We start from the raw sequence: 19,294 nt of genomic DNA on the forward strand, positions 1-19,294 counted from the left end.
TTGTTTACCTGCGAACAAACACGAAAAGAGAGAAAACAGTTTGTTGCTATAATTGTTGCTGCTGTTGTTGTTTCTCTTACTACGTTCAAGTCATCGTTGGTGTTAAAACTTGGCTGCATGGTGGGAATGCCACTTATTCACACTATTTGTTGAAGGTGAACGTCATGCGAGAAACAGACAGAAAAGAAAGAAAACATTTTAAATGAAGTAGTAATAGAGAAAACAAACATACTCTTTGCTAGCGAAGAAAAAATGTAGCCTCACATTTTTTTATCTTACTTCACCATTACTGAAATTCATTTATTTATTTTTCCACTTTTTATTGTTGTTGTTGTTCAAATAGCCGAATATTTATTGTTTATTTTAAAAGTTATATTAATTTGTTATCGTTAAATATGAATCGAATATATATAATTTTAACAGTTTTATTTTGGCACTTTCACTTCCAAGGTTAGTCCGGTGCATAGAGATAAAAATGATTAATATTTGTTACGATATTTGGCACACAATGCAATATTATGCTCATGCATTTGTTTGGTTTTTATTTTTGAAAACAAAAAATCTCTCTTTTTCTTTTGAATTTTGAAACGATAGTGAATTGTGTGCAACTAGTGGCGTATATTTCACAACATGGATTACACGGTGAATTCCATTTTAATCAGAGAAATGATAATTCGTTTGAAATTCGATCAAAACTTGAGACCACCTTGCAGTATCCCGATCAACTGTGGAGTTGGGGAATTCATGAAATGCCCACTGATTATCGAGAAGTTCGAGCAGATCAAAGATGTCATACGTCAAAAGTTGGACAGAAATTAATCGAATTTGATGATCATTTGGGTTATTTACAATTGCCCGGAAATGAATCGACAACGTGGGAAATTTCACAAGTGATTAGCAGTGAGTAATAGTGATGATGTTTTATCAACCATCAGTATACAATATTAATCGTTATTCAAATTGAAATGAAATTATCTCTCTGTGTGTTTTCATAGAAAAACAAATGATTTGGGGTAAATCGTTAGTGTTGCAAAATTTAGACAGTGGATCATATGCATGTGCGACAATTGTAACAATTGAAGATAATATCGATCATTTGGCCGAAGCAAGATTCCATTCACCGATTGCCGGTTCGATCTATTTCCATTGGCTTACGGCCAAGGATACAATGCATCGATTAAATATGATCACATCAAATTTATTTCATGTGGACAATACAAGTGATCGTTCACCATTCACGACACACTCATGGAAAATCTTTGTAACCGATATCTTTGAAACGAATGCGGAAAAATCACAAATCAATTGTAATGTCTTGCAATTGATATACGATCCACAAAATATGGGCGCTGGAAAATCATTGGGCGATATTGATGGTCGTGTTGGTGAGATAAAAGTGGCCAAAGATGTTTACAGACAAGAAATAAAGCAAGTATTCAATGACAATGAATTAATTTTAATTCCAAGTGATTTGACGGGACCGCATCGGCAATTATTTGTGGTGGTTTATGATCATTTGCATGAAAATCGATTTTTGGCATGTGCCAAAATTCGAAATCTCCGGACACGTATTGCAAAGTGAGTACTGCATGGATTTTTTTAAAGTTTAGATTCATTCAAATGAAGCATGCATGTGTAATATATATACATCTTTTAGGTCGATCTTCAATTCGAATGGTGTAAAGGGTGAAGTGACCATACATCAACGTTCACCATTTGAACCGACTTGGTTAAATTTTACCGTTCATTCGGCCAAGAATGAATTGAGAGAGAATACAGAGTATTTACGTGATTTGGCTGGATTTCAAATAAAAAATTTACCGCCCAATCCAACAATGGCCAATTTGCATACATTTTGTGATAGCACTGGTGATATTTACAATCCAAGCGATATTGAAAATGATAAAAAACCACCGGCCGGCTATGGAACCCAAGATCAGTATCCGGTGGGTGATTTATCGGGAAAATTACAAATGCGTAACAATGAATATCCACATAATTATCTGTTACCAATTACACCGGGCAATGAATTGAATGGCATTTATTGGGATGTATTTTTACCAATGCAAGGTTGGTATAGCATTGTACATCGTGGTTTAACCATCGAACGATATAATCGAACCGATGCAGCAAATACGACACGATCGAACTGGGTTTGTGGCACTTTAACGCTTTATCAAGAAAATCGACAATATCAATTGCCAATGGTCACCGCACAAGTTCTATTTCGTTATCCGATTGTGGGAAAAATTTTATTCAGACAACCAAGAGACGATCCATTGCACGAAACAACAATTATTATTGAGTAAGAAATTCTGGATTTGATTTTTAATAATTTTCTTTTTTGGTCGTTCCAAACTTCTAAATTACGATGTACATATGATTTTTCTTCAAATTAGATATTTGATTCATGCAGATGGCTCATCATTGAATACAACCAAAGATCATCGCTGGGCAATTCACAGTAATCCGCCGGGAAAAGATTTTTATGATTGGCAAAATCGGTGTGTGAGCACAAATCAAATACACAATCCTTATAAGGTACGAAATGCTCGAGAAAATCATGATAAGACATTACTAACCGATAACAATGGCTTTTAGGTGTCATTCAATCCAGATGATCCATCTCGTACGTGTTCAAAAGAGTATGCAACAAGTTGCCGTTTGGGCGATTTGACTCATCGCATTGCTTCGCTTACGATTGCCGGAAGTAAAAAGATGAGGTCATTGACACGTTCTATTTTTACCGATACCACGTTATCACTTAGTGGATATAATAGCATATTTGGAAAATCAATTGTTATTTATGATGATTTTGGACCAAAGGCACGAGGTGATCGACTCGCCTGCACAACGTAAGTAGTCGATTTCTTTCATTTTCTATAACAGTGCCTTTTCATCTAGCATCTCTTACTTTTGTCCACTATAATTAGTTTCTAACTTAATGTCTGATGTCATTTTGTTTTAGCATTGAAAGACACTTTCCACGGAAAGTGGTTGCCAGCGATTGGTATGGTAATGGAGTTTCGATAAGCGTTAAAGGAAAATTGGAATTGTATCAACAGTCAGAGTATGAAATAACCAATATTGATGTAAACCTCAAAGGATTGAATGCAACAAGTGGCTATCATGTTCATGAAGTGTCTGTCCAAGAGAATTTATTGTTTCCATGTGAAGCTACAACAATTTACGATCATTGGAATCCACGTGGTGTGAATGCAAAAACATCACCGATGCCCCGTGAGGGTTCATCGGATCTCTATGAAATGGGCGATTTAAGTGGAAAATTTGGCACATTAGATCGCCTTACCGAGTACATGGCCAGCTTTAATGATACAAACATTCCATTATTTGGATATGAAACGGTATTGGGACGATCGATTGTCATTCATAAAAAGCAGAAAAATGTACGATGGGCATGCTCAACATTGGAACGTGGATATAGTCCACAGGAGTCACGTGAAATTCGAGCAATTGCATCGTTTCATCATCCAAAAGGTTATGCATATGGATATATGAGATTTACACAATTGATTCACAATGATGGCAGCAAAAGTGACACAACGATCGAAGTGAATTTAAGACATCCGGGACAAAATGATCGAAATATGACTCGACATCACCATTGGAAAATCTTTGTCAATCCGATTGGCGTTGATGCCGTTGTACAACAGACCATTACACGATGCGTTGCTGGTGGCTACGTATGGAATCCATACTACACACAGTTGGCCGATCCACTTAATGTAAGCCATTCATTCTTGTTTGCACAGAGCAATTATAGGCAGCGTTAAGGTGCGGCCCGCACTTTTCCGGTGCCAATAACGTTTCGAGTTTACATTTATTGTCAACTAAATAGCTTTATTTTTTAGACAAATTTGTATGAAGAGGAATGTGGAGCAGATAATCCGTTGCGATGTTATGTTGGTGATGTTTCATTTCGCACAAATACTATCGGTACATTTCCGTACATTCGATTTTAAAGTGATGATTTTCATGTATAATGCTTCAAATATTTTCTAACTAGATATCGGCGATAAGCGTGTTATATTAACCGATCAAAATTTCCCATTGGAAGGTGATCAAAGTGCGCTGGGTCGTTCGATAGTACTGTTTGGACCGAATTATTCGCACGAACGATTTGCCTGCGCAAACATCGAACCAGATCATGACATCATTAAATATGTGAATCTTCAACGCCCACCGAAATTCGTTGTGTAAGTTATCTCGCAGTGGTGACACTATATTGCATGAAACACTGGTGACACTGAATGAAATACAAAAAATTTAACAACATATTTTGCAGTGCACAATTTTTGGAAGAAGTTCGACATGTAATGGGCGTACCGGAATGGTTTTTAAGTGTTGATTCTCGTAAAATTACAATTTTACATGGTGGCGCCTGTATACAAATGTTGATCCATTTTAAAGGACCGTTGGCCCATCAAATGGAACTTGATTTGTCGCGTTTAATTGCTGGAGGTCGGCTCGATTCGCCAACATTGAACATTGTCGGTTATGCGATGCCAAAACGAAAGAAAGTTTTAGCGCATAGAGTTTGTGATCCAAATGAGAAAAGTGGTAAAAACAATATTTTCTTTCATCATAAATGTTGATTCTCATTAAGTTATACTTCTATATTTGTTTTGTTTTTCTTTATAGGAAGAAAAACCAGATATGGAGGCAGCCCAACTAGCGGCGTCGGCATGAATGCGAAAATTTCATTAAATTTCATATTGTTACTCCCAGTTTTCGTAGTTACATTGCTGTGTAAATTTTTGTAAATAAATACGTTAGGCTACTTTCAAATAAAAATAGTCACATTTTGTACCAAAAAACAAAAATAAAACTGACAATTATATTTAAACGTTTGTGTAAATAAATCATTATTTTTTTGGTGAACATTAAAAAAATCCTACTTATTATGCGTGCAGACTCACACGATGGCTCTTATCCTCGTTAAAAGTGTTTGTTTGCCATTAATGTACTTTATAGTACTTTATCGTTTAACGTTGATACTTGCGACCATTCAATATTAAACGCCCCTTTTGAAATATATGCAAATATGCGTATTCTTATGTGTGTGTGTGCTCACACTGTACTGGAACTGAAGGTAAATTGTCAAAAAAGTCGGTTAAACATTTCTGATGCGCATGCGTTACACTAATACTAAATATTTACGTGGTATTGGAATTGATTTTTCCATCAGTCATAATCCTTGTTGAATTCGTTCGAGACATTTTTTTTCTTCTCGTAAGCACTTTGACATACAAGGATATTTTCATTTACTAAAAGTCAAAAACAAAAAAAAATCTATCACAACTATACGCAAAGAATAAGAAAAAATGATTGGTTTTTTCATCTTATTTGGATTATTGGCATTAGTATCATCAATTCAAGCTAGTTATAATGGTCCATTTGTTTTGTGGGGACGTGAAGAATTTTCGCATGCAAATTCAAATCCATTAAATCAATTGGATGAAAATTTGCTGCGTGACATCTATTCTGATTCGTCAGCAATCATTTTATTTGTTCGCAATGCATCGAATCATTTGAAAGAGGATAATTTTCCAATATTCAAAGATTTATTGTCGAAAACAAATTATGTCTATTTGGCTCAACAACATCTTGGCTCCGATCCAATGGAATTTAATTTAAATGCAGAGGTACGTACCGTTCATATATTGACAACTGTGATTTGAGTGTGTGCGTGTGTTTCTTCAAAAGTATGGCAGAAATGATTTGAAATTTTCTTTCAAAAATAGGTAATCAATTTGGTCGGACCAATTTCACAGCAAGATGTTGAATTGTCGGCACTGTACCATGATGCGGTCATCACTTATGGCGAAGGGAAAGTATTGGGAATTTTGGCATCTAAAACTAATCATCATGAAATACATAAGAGAGCCGTTGATGCATCACCAGAAAGTCCAGTGACTACAACGGCCACCACCACTACAACAACAGCAGCAACAATAACAACACCAAGCCCAGTAACAGACGAAACCAACCAAACTGATTTTGTCTATTATCCTGATTCGCCATATAAAATTCTATTGTACACAAGCTCGGCACCACGTTTATTTGATGGCACCACAGAAATAGTCTTAGATAATAATACTCCAACAACCATAACAACGGATCAAAAAAATAAAAACGAACAACGTACACTTAAAGTGAGATATAACTTCAAAGATAAGGTATGTCAGATTGTAGTTTTCGTTTTTTTTTTTTCAAATTCAAAGTTTAAACCAATGTGTGAATGTTAAATGTGATTTTTAGTTGGAAATCGAATATGTGTTCAACATTTCGGGAGGCTCATGGCAATTAATAGCGGCAGACATTAATTGGTCGAAGATAACCGGTAAGATAAGAGTATTCGGATGTCCTATATTTAGTTGAAGACTTCTATAATATTCTTTTATATCCTTTATTTTCTTGAAAATCTGCTATATATTTTTTTAAACAAAATTCTATAAAACAAGTAAATTAAAGTACCACATGTATAAAGATCTATAGAAAAAAATATTGCTGAAACATTGAGATTTAGTAGTGGTAGTGAATGAATGTGGAATAGATAATCATGTCGGAACAACGTCGCAAACACCATAACCCATGGTAATGCTCGCTAAATTTGCAGAAAATTTACTAACAAAGGCAAAAGGCAACTCGTGTAAACCTAAAGCTTTGGTCTCATAAACACTGGGTCTGACGTGTATTTGATGTCAATGATGTTGAATTTACGCACGGAATATGAGTTGTAGACTTTCGTCCGATGCTCTTTCACGTATGCGAAAGTTCGTTAAAAAAATTTCTTCCACAGAATCGATTACTTCTAAATCTCAAATTTAAGCAATATTCAAGTGATTCGAAAATCACTGTGTCATGACGTCAATTTGTGGTCATGGCTTTCCTCTTAAACAATGTATACATTAATTATGATTCCTTTTGTTATTCTCTGTCTATAAATGTCTGTTAATTTTTCTCAAAGCTTCTATATAAATGCATTTTTTCTGGTCACTTTAGGTAACAGTACACTCTATTTGACGGACGATAGACCAGCTGCTCCATTGGAATATTCGTACGTGTGTTCAAGACCACTTATTTTTCGAAACGGTTCCATTTATTTGGAGTTGGCTAACATTCAGGTAATTGAACGGTGTTTTCGTTTGTTTGCAATTGAATTGATATTGATGGATTCTTTTTCTTTGAACTTTTCCTTCTATTTCAGGTGCAATTGGATGTGAATGCCAGACGTTTCAATGATTCGTACAATTGTATCGGTTTTACATCGACACCAATTTGGTCGGGTGTATTTGTTAGTTTTGTTATTTGCTTTGCAGTAGCACTTGGTATCAATTGTATAATGGAAATAAAACCACCGAATCGTTTTGAAAACAGCCGCGGCAAACAACTTACATTCACCATTCAAGAATAAACATTTAAGCAATTCAACATATTTATTTAAATAATAAATGAAAAACCAAATACAAAACAAACTAGAAACTACGACCTTTTTTCGCAAAGAGTTTCGAAGCGATTTATCAAATTTAGAATGATTTGTGCATGGAATAAGAATGCTATCGATGGTAGAAATCATTTCTCACAATTTTATCAAACACTACCATATCCATTGAACACTTCACTATTTATATGAGCATATCTTTGGTCAGAATTGTTTAACCCATATAGCTGGTGAACAAGAAATAAAAAGTTTTCTTGGTTTGGTAAAATATCATTGCCAGTTACGATGATATGAACAAGAATTGAGAAAAAAAGGTCGTACATTTTTGTTGTACAATTTTGAATTTCGATCATTTTTGAAGTTATTTAAACAATTTCAGTGTGAAATATATGAAAAAAAAAATCCACAATAACTAAATAAATATGTATAAAAATGATATTAATTTAACAGCCTCTGATTGCTTATTTTGTTACAATTAAATTTATGTTTCGTTATATGGGTAAAGAAAGATATCCTGAGAATAATTTATTTTGTTTTGGAAATTTGTGTTTGGAGGGGAAAAAAGAATATTAAATAAAATTTTGATTTTAAGACACAACACTGGATCATATTTTTTTTCAAATCCACTGTCAAACATTTATATATATACTATATTCACGACTCCAGCCGATTGTAAGCAATGCGACAGTATGTATTCTACCAATGAACGTGTGGTTCAATCATATTATATTTTTCTATTTGAGGAGTTTGCCGAGTCGATTTCATAAATAGAAATTAATACAACCATATTCACTTCATTCTTGTTGTTTTCTAAGCTTTCCAATTTTGAGAACAAAACCTGTTCGTTTTTAGTTGTTTTCTTCTTGCTAAGAAAGTAATTAAAAATCCCATATGTCAAGCGCCATCCGTTAACTATGCATATTAATTTTTATTCGTTTTTTTTTTTTATTTGAACAAACATGAAATAAAACTGACAATAAAATCAAAATCACAATTTGTCTCATTCAGATGATGACTTGACAACAGTATCATATTATCAATGACCGCGAATGTGACATAAATAATCAGATTGTTAATTATAACGTTGAATTCCAGCCCAAATAGTTTTTGGTTACAAATTGGAAACAATTTTTTTTCACAAAACATAAAAAATTTACGGTTGATGGCCAAAAAAATGCCTAATTGCGGTCAATTTTGGAAAAAATATCTTTTCAAAACACGAAAATACAATACAAATCGGGCGCATGATTTGAATCATTAAGAATAGAAACTGCATAATAACAATGATTACGTTATGATAACATATAATATGTGGGTATATGTGCTGCACGAGAAGTATCATCGACAACGTACAATATACAGGTATATTGAATAATATTTTACAAGTAAATAATTCGCGCTCAATCGTCTGTACATCTTTTGGGCTAGAGCAAATTATATGTTTTATCAAATGGATAACTTTTTCAAATGAACAAATGAAAGAGAAAAAAAAGCGAAAAAAAATTGAGGACAAAGTGATACTAGAGCGACTCCATTTTAGCGAATTAAGTGTGTGAGCCCAAAATCAAAGTAAACGGAACGCTTTCAGTTGTTTGTGAACTGAAGAGAAGATTTCGAAATATATACATATCTATATAGTAAACTTCTTGAGTATTCATGTATCTCGTGAAATGTAAATCTATTTCAACTCCAGCGATTCAACAGGTTTGAATACATGCGTACGCGAACCGTTTTTGGTATTTTTTCTTTCATTTCTTTTTGCTTAACTACTTAAAAAAGGTGGTCGTTCATTGTTTGCGTTTATGAAATCGTCGTTCAATAAAATTCAATATTATGTCACGTATTTACACATTTTGTTGCCGTTAACACACCAATTTTACGAACCATTTTCAATTAGAATGAGTTTATATTGTTTGTATCAGAATAAATTCCAACAGGGAATTTCCATAAAATGAACAAAATAAAGCAATAAAATTGATTCCCTTAATTTGGGAACAAATCGTTGTACATCTGTATAAATGGTCTCATTTACCACGCAAATCGTTCTCTTTTCAATGCAAATCGCCATTAAATTAATTTTACGAAATCCAAAAATCAATTTTTTCTTTGGTATCGTTCGGTCTCTCTTTAACTGGATAGTCGATGATGTTCTCTCTTCGCAGCATTCGTAGCACATGCGTACAATTCAATTTGAAAAAAAATGGATGACGTAAAAGGAATCGAATCATATTATTGGTCAGCCAGCATTCGCGCCTCTTCACATTTACTTTTTCATTTGAGAGAGTGAATGATAATAGAAGGTTAAGATAAATCTTGTTTCGGCAAAGAGCAAGAAGACTGACAACCTACGAAAGAACTTCGTGATACGAACGACAGAGACACACATTTCGGCTGCCGTGCACAAGACACGCTAATTACATTGAATATTCAATTTCGGTTTTTCTTTTTCGATTCAAATTAACCAGTTGTCCAAATTTGGTCAGTGTTACCGTGTGCCAATTCAAAGAAGAACACAAAATCAAAACCATTAAATAAATGTGTGATGTGTGAGCCGAGAGTGTGTGAGCGGCTATACTTTTTCTGATTAATAAATTGCAAGAGTGTATGAGATATTTTTTTAAAAAAAGTTATATGGCGTAAGGAAGTAAAGAGAGAAAGAGATGATTAACCATTATCGCGTATATGCTAATTTAATTCATTGATTTCATTATGTGCAATTATATTTGAAAAATTAAACGACGAATTGCCGACTGCAAAGTATATCAGCATTTTTATACATGTGTATCCTTTCTTTTTTTTTCCTTTTGGAAAAAGTAAGCGATTGTGTGAGAGCAAAAAGCATACTCTCAATAGGGATGAATTCATGTGCTCCGCGCTGTCGACAACCACCTAATGTCACATTCATTGTCAAACCAATGCTCATTCCATTGAACTCATAAAAAACGGTCATTCTTGAAATTGATTCAACTACCAATTTCGCAACGTACTAAATTTTTCTTTATTTTCTTTAAAAAAAAAAACGATAAAATATTTCCAGACGTTGTTATGACTATTTTTGGCTGAATTAATCTTTGCATACGGAGACAAATTACTTTGCATACGGCTTTTGAAATTCTGCCAGAAGATTTAGAGGCGACGGCGACATCGAAAAGAAACAGTTGCATGAAAACGTTGACATTGATATGATGATATGATATAAGAATCGCATTTCACACACGAGCTCCATAACCAAAAGAAGAAGTATCATATATACAATGCACAATAAACAAAAAAAAAGCTTGAATGAAATTACGTTCCATACAAAATGCTTGAATAAATATTTGGGCAGTCAATTTGTAATAATCACATTTTCTAAATAACACCGACAAGTGATATGGGGGGCAATATTATGTAGTTAGATTGTGTTGGGCAATAATCAAATAGAATGAAAAAAAAAAATCTGTGGAATAAAAGACAAAAGAAAAGGCACAGAGCGGCAGCAGAGCCGATATAGCAGCAGCCGCAGCATATATCGGCTAGTTCTCGTTACACATCCATATAATAAGGCAAACGCACGACTGTAACGTCTCCGTCGTCATCATCACACAAGAAGAGCAAAAAAAAAAACACAGAAAACGAAAAGAAAAATACCCTGTTAGATAGATGAAAGATCAGAAGCTATACAAAAGCAAGCAAAACACAATACGGCTGAACTCAAAACAGCTCAAACCGAAAAGGTTTTTCAGTCTGCTTTCAACTGTCGTAACAAACGGGTATTCGGCGAATGCGGTGTGTGCGTGTGTTTTGTTATTCGGTCTAGTCACACACGGACACACATACATACATGCACATTCGTTTTTCTGTTGTTTGAAATCATGATGTGCGATCGTTGGAATACATAAAAGAAACAAAACAATTTGATTTTTTTGCAGAAAAAATTTCAAGAATTTTTTCGTAGAAGATGAAGAATAAGAAACCGAAAATTATACCATTTGAAAGAAAAAAACAAACAGAGTGTGTGTTTGTGCATGTGTGTTTGTGTGTGTCTGATTATCATTTAATTTAATACCTTTTGAACATACTTGAATTTCTCCTTTGATTATTTCCCATTTAGAAAACAAGAAGAGGGAAAAGGGTTCCTTTGCAAATAACAATACAAAAAAACCGAAGCTGCCACAGTTCACTACGAATGTGTTCAAACAGCAACAAACATATCGAGAAAATAAGCAACACACTTTCAAACATGAAGAATAATGCTAGCAATAACCAATCATTCCAACCACCAACATTGTAAATTAATCAATTAAGTTATAAAGATAACGAAAATTAGAATACATATATATATATTTTCTGTGCTGTGCAATTGCAATTCAAATAGATTAAGAAAATTAATAGTGATTTGCAGTGAATCGTAATAAAGTGGTGTGAGGATCATTTAATTTGTGAATTCGGGTGAAAGACAGAAAAGAGTGAAGCAAAAATGAAACGTGATGGTACCCAAAAAGGTGGTTCGGTCGACGAAAATGTGCCATTAGAATCGCCGAATAGTCAGCCACCAAATGGCACTGATCATGGCGCCGACGGTGATGTTGGTCTCAAGGCTAAAATGAGTTTGCTCAATGGATGCACTGTCATTGTCGGTTCAATCATTGGTTCCGGCATTTTTGTATCACCCACCGGTGTGTTAAAGTATACAGGCAGTGTAAATATGGCACTCGTCGTGTGGGTCATCTCTGGACTTTTCTCAATGGTAAGTCCATCCTTTGAAATCGATCCCCGATCGAGAACATCTTATATTGCAAAGCTAACGAATAGAAAACAAATACATACAGTTTTTGTGATAAGGAAAAAAATGATAAGATTTAAATACTGATCAGCAAAATAGAACGGACAACTTAGAGTGCATAAACACATCATAAAAATAGCCATGAGTTAATTATTCATAACGTGATGCCAATAAAAATTTGCACGATTTTTCAAATGCGTTTAAGTTCATATTTTGTAAAAGGGGAACAAATCGTAACACAGGCAATATATGTTTGTTGAAAAGAAAAACGAAAAAATTGTTACATTTATGTCCGTTTCGACTTTGAATATATACACTTTTTGCCCTTCGATACCTCATACATACACACAGGGGATTACATATATTCCATGAAACATCTGTCTGTAGCTAAGAAAGTAAACAAAAGATTTCTTTTTCCAATAACCCTCTAACCATTCATATTGTAATTAAGATCATTTGTCTTTCCAAAAATACTTACCCATTCTTCTTTCGGCTGCCGATACGTATACCTTTTGTGTATTTTATATGCACGTTCGTTTAAGTAATTGTTTTCCGTCTTCATGTCCAAAATCTCAAGAGCATGAAGGGATTAATTATCAAAGACAGAGACAAACAAAATATGCTAAATAAACTTAAAATTGATAAGCGTAAACATCGACTAGATTGACTTGATTGCAAATGTATATTTTATTTTTCATTTTAAATTAGGTTGGTGCATATTGCTACGCAGAGTTGGGAACAATGATTCGAAAATCGGGTGCCGATTATGCCTATATCATGGAAACATTTGGTCCATTCATGGCATTCGTTCGTTTATGGATTGAATGTATGATTGTTCGACCATGTTCACAAGCAATTGTTGCACTCACATTTAGTACATATGTGTTGAAGCCATTCTTTCCGGAATGTTTACCGCCTGACGATTCGGCGCGTCTTTTAGCCGTTTGCTGTATCAGTAAGTCACACTTTAAACTCTTTTTTTTTCTCACAAATGTTTGCATGTTAATTGACAATGCCGTCGAAATTATTAAGTACACATAAATAGGGAGATTTCATAAGTCACAAAAAAGATTTTATTGCATTTATTTATTTTTGGAAAGAATTGAACTTTGTTTAGCTTGACCTAGGAACAGTAAACTATGACGATGATGAAATATTATACTGAAATTTTTCAATCACAATTAGATTGAATGCAAACACTGTCTGCTCGATTCCAAATAGCAATGACTGATTAACGAAAACAGTGATTATCATTTAACTGTTCTGGATGCTCTTTATTCAAAATGTATTCAATCCATTGTCAATTATTTGTTCAAATAGATAAGGAAACGGTCAATATCAGCTCTATGAATTACCCGCACGCGGTATTTTCTGTGTAATACTTACTATCAAATTCACATTCATACATCACTCAATGGGTGTACGATTTTCGAAAACACCCAGAACATGAATGCAAAATATACGTAATTAACTCATAATCAGTACAAATTGAGTTTTTTGTTTTCATTTTTTCTTTATTGCCGGCTAATATGAGATCTGCTCATATGTAAAAATTGACGGAGAAAATGTCAGTGCATATGAATGGGTTAAGATTGCATGTCTAATTCATGCGGGTTAAATGACATCCAATAGCGATAACGGTATTGGAACTATTTATTGCCTCAAAATAAACAAATGTCCCACTACGATTGATAGTCAATGCTAATGACTTTGTGGCAAAGATATGTGATTATAGATTGAAACTATTTGTTATATAGGATTTTCGCCAAACATTTGAACTTTGATTCTTTCTGCGTTTGGGCCAAATTTGATTTGGCAGACTTACAAATATATTGAAGAAAAATTCGTTTCATTTATTTTTGTTTGTTCGTTTCGAAAATAATACAAACGGTTTTCCATCGCTTTGTTGCCATAATATTGGCTTAATAATTACGATAATATTGTTCGAATAAATAGACCGTCATTTCAAATCATTTGTACCCAATATCAAATTACAGCCAATCGTTTTATCGAACTAAATATTTGTTCAATTTTCCATCGATGAGATGAAGTTGAGAACATGTCGGTACATTTCTTTTACAAAATGAAGACAACATGTTTAGTGATTTCCACATACATAGGTCATTGTGTAAGCAAAATTGTACATTGAATGAATCAAGTCTATGAAACATTTTGTTTAGCCATGTCCAACTTCATCTAACCGTTCAATTATAATCGTTTGTTTCCAATGTGTCTGAATTCAATTCATTTAATTAGTGACTGAGGTAAAATAATTTATATTGTGTTCATTTTATGTCACTTCAACAAATAGAAATGAATTCAACTCGACAACAATGTCAGTCTAGAAGAGTAATTTATTTGTATTTCTTATTTGGAATAATAAACGAAGAAATTGTATTTCATTTATAAAAAAGCTCAGTGGAATTCACCAGTTGCACAGCATGCTTTCAACGTTCAATTGTCATATAGATTTCTATTAATGCGGATTATTTCTCTTTTCAGTGGTTTTAACGTTTGTTAACTGTTGGGACGTAAAATGGGCAACAGCAGTGCAGGATATATTCACGTATGCCAAATTATTTGCATTGTTTTTGATCATTGGTTTCGGAGCCTATCTTTTGTCAAAGGGTAAGAATCGGTACCAAAATCATACCAATATATTTCTTTTTCAAACAATTAGTGTATCAAAATTTAAAAAAAAAAATCATCTCTGTGCTCTCATGATAATAACTTTCCGTGCCAATTTTCGTTTGCTCGTCGTCTTCAGCGACGGAAAAGGCAAAAAAAAAAATCGTCGATTCTTCACGCATTCGCAAAGAGCATCAGTTAATCACGGTAATTTGTTTTCAATAGAAGCTACTTAGAAAAAGACGACGACGAAGAGAATGGATTAAATTAGCACTTCCGCTAATATGATAATAAAGTAGTGTAGCGAAATATGAATTTAGCAATATAATAGTTTGTATAAGCTTCAATTTATCGCTATGGGCTTGTTAAAATGATTATTATCAAATTTATACGGCTCTGAAGAAAAGTGTTCGCGCATACACACTTATCAGGCAACTGGTTTTGTTAATGTGGGCGAATCAAATATGATTCATCAACATTTGCCGGTTGATTTATGAAGAAGAAGACGAGAGAAAAATAAATCTTAAAGTAGATTTACTTTTGCTGTCATCGAAGATTTTAATTAGATTTTAAGTTTTGATATATATTTTTTCTTCTTCCTTTTGCATTATATAGGCAATGTCCAGTATTTTACCTTTGACAATTCAAAGACCGAAGTAACATCATTGGCCCTATCGTTCTATTCTGGACTGTTTGCATACAACGGATGGTAAGCCAAGCATATAATCGCATTAATTTAAGCCATGAGATCATTAATTATATTTTCTATTTCGTTGCGTTGAGATCATGTCTTCAAGTTACTAGTAACTTTATTTTCAACTTGTCATTGAACCAATTAAAAGTATTTCGCATACTTGTCTTTATCTGTCTTTCGATTAAAACAGGAATTACTTGAACTTTATCATCGAAGAATTGATTGATCCAGTGAAAAATTTACCTCGTGCCATTGCGATATCATGTACCTTAGTGACGGTTGTTTATGTGTTAGCCAATGTGTCTTTCTACACAATTCTATCACCGGATGAAGTGCTAAAATCATCTGCTGTTGCTGTTACTTTTGCCGAGCGTGCATTTGGACCATTCGCATGGACCATTCCAGGTAAAATAAATATTTTTATAATAATCAAAGAATATGCACAAGTATTTATCGGCGCAGCTGATAGATCGCACAAAGAAAAACAACATTTCTGAACGTAATAAATCATTGAGAGTTTTTTCTTCAAGAATTTTATAATTTTTATCAATAATTAAATCCGTTTCTGTTCCGAGAATGAGAAAACGACAGAAAATTTTTCATTCCATCTATATTATTCCCAACGTGAAAAAAAAAACATACAGAAAAAAAGATGCCATCACGTTATGACTGAAAAGGAAAGTTTCCGTCCTAGCGTAAACAATTTCATTCAGTAACAATTTCTTGATCGTGTTTCGTATTTCCCGAATCGATCGACACTTCAGCGTGTTATCTAGCCTTGACATTTATCATCGTGTCAATATAATGTTCGTTTAGAAAAAATGAAATTCATCAATGTTCTTTTTTCTTTTTTTTTTTTCTTTTCAATGTTCGTTTTTTAGTGTTCGTTGCATTGTCAACGTTCGGTAAGTACCTTAAGATTTTGATACATCCACCATATTTATTTGTTTGATAATCTGAATGATGAATTTATTTGCACATTAATAGGTGCAGTGAATGGAATTTTATTGACATCATCACGATTGTTCTATGCTGGTGCCTGTGAAGGTCAAATGCCGGAAATTTTAACAATGATTCAAATCTCACGATTCACACCGACACCGGCTGTTCTTGCAATGGCTTTGCTATCAATGCTATATTTAACCGTTTCCGATATATTTGCGCTGATCAATTATGTTGGATTTGCGACTTGGGTAAGTGAAATCGCATATCAAACAATCTTTTTTAGCATTGCATTAATATTTGTCGTTTCGATTGTTTTACAGTTGAGTATTGGTGTGTCTGTGTTGTGTTTGCCATGGTTGCGATGGGCACAACCAAATCTACCACGACCAATCAAAGTAAATTTAGCATTTCCAATCGTTTATTTACTGGCAACTGCATTTGTCACCATCGTTCCAATGATAGCCACACCAAAGGAAACTGGCATCGGTATACTTATGATTTTGACCAGTGTGCCCGTCTATCTAGTATTTATTGCATGGAAAAATAAACCAAAGTGGTTCCAACACACAATGGGTGAGTATATATTTTACTTCTGCTACTGCTTCTCTTCCTTCCTACTGAAATTTTCCTCTCTTTCCAATGAACAACTCAACTTTTTACATTTCCATACACAAAAATACACATATTTTTCTTTCAAAATACACCATTTTAAACATGGAACACATATATGCTTCTAGGTGGATTAACGCAAACGCTACAAAAAATGATGTTGGTTGTACGCCCGAAAATTAATCAAACGAAGGTTTTTGTTCATTTTTTTTTTCTTTTTTTGCACATTTAGCTTATAATTTAGCACACACTTACCACATACACATTGTCAGAGAAAGAATTGAGCACGATATTTTCTCTTTTTTAATATAAGAGTTTTTATTTTCTCTTTTTTTTAATAAAAGCATTATGATCAATTTTCAATAGTATGAAACAAAATACATTTTGATATAGTTTTGAGATATGTTTTTTTACGCTTTTTTAGTTGAAAGTGAGTTAGAGTTAATTGCCTCTTTTGTTCTACGACTGCAAATCGGTCAGTTTTATTCTGAAAATAATTGTTTTTTGTTTGATGACCGAATAAAAATGCTCCAGATATTTTTGCTTTTTTTAATTACAACACGTGAATATCGAAAATTAGCGATTTTATGAAATCTTGTAGTTAGATCATGTACCTTATTAGTGACTTATTGGCAACCTCTATTGATATTTCTGGATGCATTTCAAGTAATTCAAATTCTAATCAATATTCAATTGGTTTTTTTCATATATTTTCAGTAAGCGTAACAAGATGTCTTCAAAAGCTGATGATGGTGGTTGGGAAGGCAAAACCAGCTCAGGTTTAAATTTTCTCGCCAAAAACACACACACAAAGACAGACAGAAACATAACAAATATCTTCGCAATATTGAAACTGCAATTTGTTTTCATTTCTTTATTTCTTCAATCACTTCACCAATAAATCGTTGAAAGATGACGAAATGTGAAGAGAAATTTAAAAAAAGAGAGAGATAAACATACAAACAAAATCTCATTAGATTACTATCATTTACCATATAAACACACAACATAGATGTTATTCAATTTTAAATTCTTAATCATTCCGGTCGAAGCAGGAATCACATGGAACGAAGCTAAGACCACAGCCAGCAATCATAGAAGATGGAAAGCCTTATCTGAGGCCCTATGCTCCACATGGAGTTATAGAAAAAAAAAATCATTCCGGTGTTTTTGGCATCAATATGTGAAATTATTTTTTTTCATTTTGTTCCTTGAAACTGATGATAATAATGCATTTCTTCATTAATAACATGTTCACAGTGTGATTTCCAATTAGAAGAAAGATGATGCGCTTTAAATATAAGTTTTCATTACGAATTAAGTTAAAAGAATATTTTTGATGGATTAACGCACACACCACATAAAAAAACGAAGAAAGAAACTGACAGATATTTTGAACTTTTGCAGCAACGAATAGAGTTTCAACAGCCATAACTTTTAATCATCATGATGATATCACAATATACAACAAAGTTCAAAATATTCATTTTGATATCAAAGAATACATTTGACCAAGTATCCACTTGACATGTAGTATTTGGTACATCTTAAAACTTGGATTTGCCATTGTCAACACTTAACTTTTTCAATTAATTCTTTGATTTATTAAAAAATAGTTCCGGTTGGTCGTAGTGTTGGTCATTGCAAACTAAATAGCATTATATATGTGACAAAAAAAAAAAAAAAAACAAATTACAAAACTTATATATAAACGTGAGTCGCATGAGAAATGGCGTAATACCATTAAAAATGTTGATAAAAAATGACGATGTTTATTGACAATAATAAATTTTTAAGAAGTTTTTGATGTTATTTTAATGAACAAATGGAAACAGGAACCTATATTTCAATGTTAAAAAAGATGTATTGAAAGCTAAACTATTCTTAAAATCGTTAATAAAATTGGCCGCATGCTTTTTAAGAGAAGAGAATAAAATATATATATAAATAAAAAAAGTGAAAGCTATAGCGAGTGTATGCGATATAGTGAGTGTTTGTGTGCGAGAGAGAGGCCTAAACAATTAAAAAGACATTTATTGAACTGGCTTATTCTAAATGTGTCCAAGTTCTATTGTATTCTATGATATAAAATAAAAAAGAAAACCATTTGAAGAGCTCAGATTATATTCTGGTCTGGTGTTTTATTCCGTATCAAGTTGTATGATTTTTTTTTTTATTTCAGTGATTG

The 19,294-nt window shown here is 33.2% G+C and overlaps 3 protein-coding genes across 11 annotated transcripts; all 3 read left to right on the forward strand.

Annotated features, from left to right (window-relative positions):
• Window positions 1–51: 51 nt before the first annotated feature.
• LOC116352238 lies at window positions 52–4,848 on the forward strand. Of its 2 annotated transcripts, none has more exons than XM_031784667.1 (11): window positions 52–155; window positions 595–900; window positions 996–1,578; window positions 1,658–2,305; window positions 2,400–2,541; window positions 2,602–2,855; window positions 2,969–3,746; window positions 3,873–3,957; window positions 4,028–4,217; window positions 4,307–4,581; window positions 4,663–4,848. In XM_031784667.1, exons 2-11 carry the CDS (start codon window positions 750–752, stop codon window positions 4,782–4,784), a joined length of 3,228 nt encoding a protein of 1,075 aa, XP_031640527.1. In that variant the 5' UTR covers window positions 52–155; window positions 595–749; the 3' UTR covers window positions 4,785–4,848. The 2 variants fall into 2 exon arrangements, with proteins under 2 accessions (XP_031640527.1, XP_031640526.1); XM_031784666.1 differs by lacking the exon at window positions 52–155 and adding an exon at window positions 208–450.
• A 373-nt stretch (window positions 4,849–5,221) lies between these two features.
• Window positions 5,222–7,785, forward strand: LOC116352299. Its single transcript, XM_031784785.1, has 5 exons — window positions 5,222–5,666; window positions 5,766–6,200; window positions 6,283–6,364; window positions 7,027–7,148; window positions 7,232–7,785. The coding sequence occupies exons 1-5, from the start codon at window positions 5,346–5,348 to the stop codon at window positions 7,436–7,438; spliced, it is 1,167 nt and encodes a 388-aa protein (XP_031640645.1). The 5' UTR covers window positions 5,222–5,345; the 3' UTR covers window positions 7,439–7,785.
• A 1,017-nt stretch (window positions 7,786–8,802) lies between these two features.
• On the forward strand, window positions 8,803–19,232 carry LOC116352430 (large neutral amino acids transporter small subunit 2). 8 transcript variants are annotated; one of them, XM_031785018.1, is made up of 11 exons: window positions 8,803–8,827; window positions 11,559–12,194; window positions 12,939–13,185; window positions 14,733–14,858; window positions 15,474–15,567; window positions 15,743–15,957; window positions 16,434–16,457; window positions 16,540–16,745; window positions 16,818–17,070; window positions 17,235–17,299; window positions 17,824–19,232. In XM_031785018.1, the coding sequence occupies exons 2-11, from the start codon at window positions 11,925–11,927 to the stop codon at window positions 17,824–17,826; spliced, it is 1,503 nt and encodes a 500-aa protein (XP_031640878.1). In that variant the 5' UTR covers window positions 8,803–8,827; window positions 11,559–11,924; the 3' UTR covers window positions 17,827–19,232. The 8 variants fall into 8 exon arrangements, with proteins under 8 accessions (XP_031640878.1, XP_031640876.1, XP_031640875.1 ...); XM_031785016.1 differs by lacking the exon at window positions 8,803–8,827 and adding an exon at window positions 9,775–10,026; XM_031785015.1 differs by lacking the exon at window positions 8,803–8,827 and adding an exon at window positions 9,775–9,943.
• The last annotated feature ends 62 nt before the right edge of the window (window positions 19,233–19,294 follow it).

Source organism: Contarinia nasturtii, unplaced genomic scaffold (genome assembly GCF_009176525.2).
Source record: "Contarinia nasturtii isolate CC-2019 unplaced genomic scaffold, AAFC_CNas_1.1 Cnas_scaffold_187, whole genome shotgun sequence".
In the NCBI taxonomy this organism is placed as follows: Eukaryota; Metazoa; Arthropoda; class Insecta; order Diptera; family Cecidomyiidae; genus Contarinia; species Contarinia nasturtii.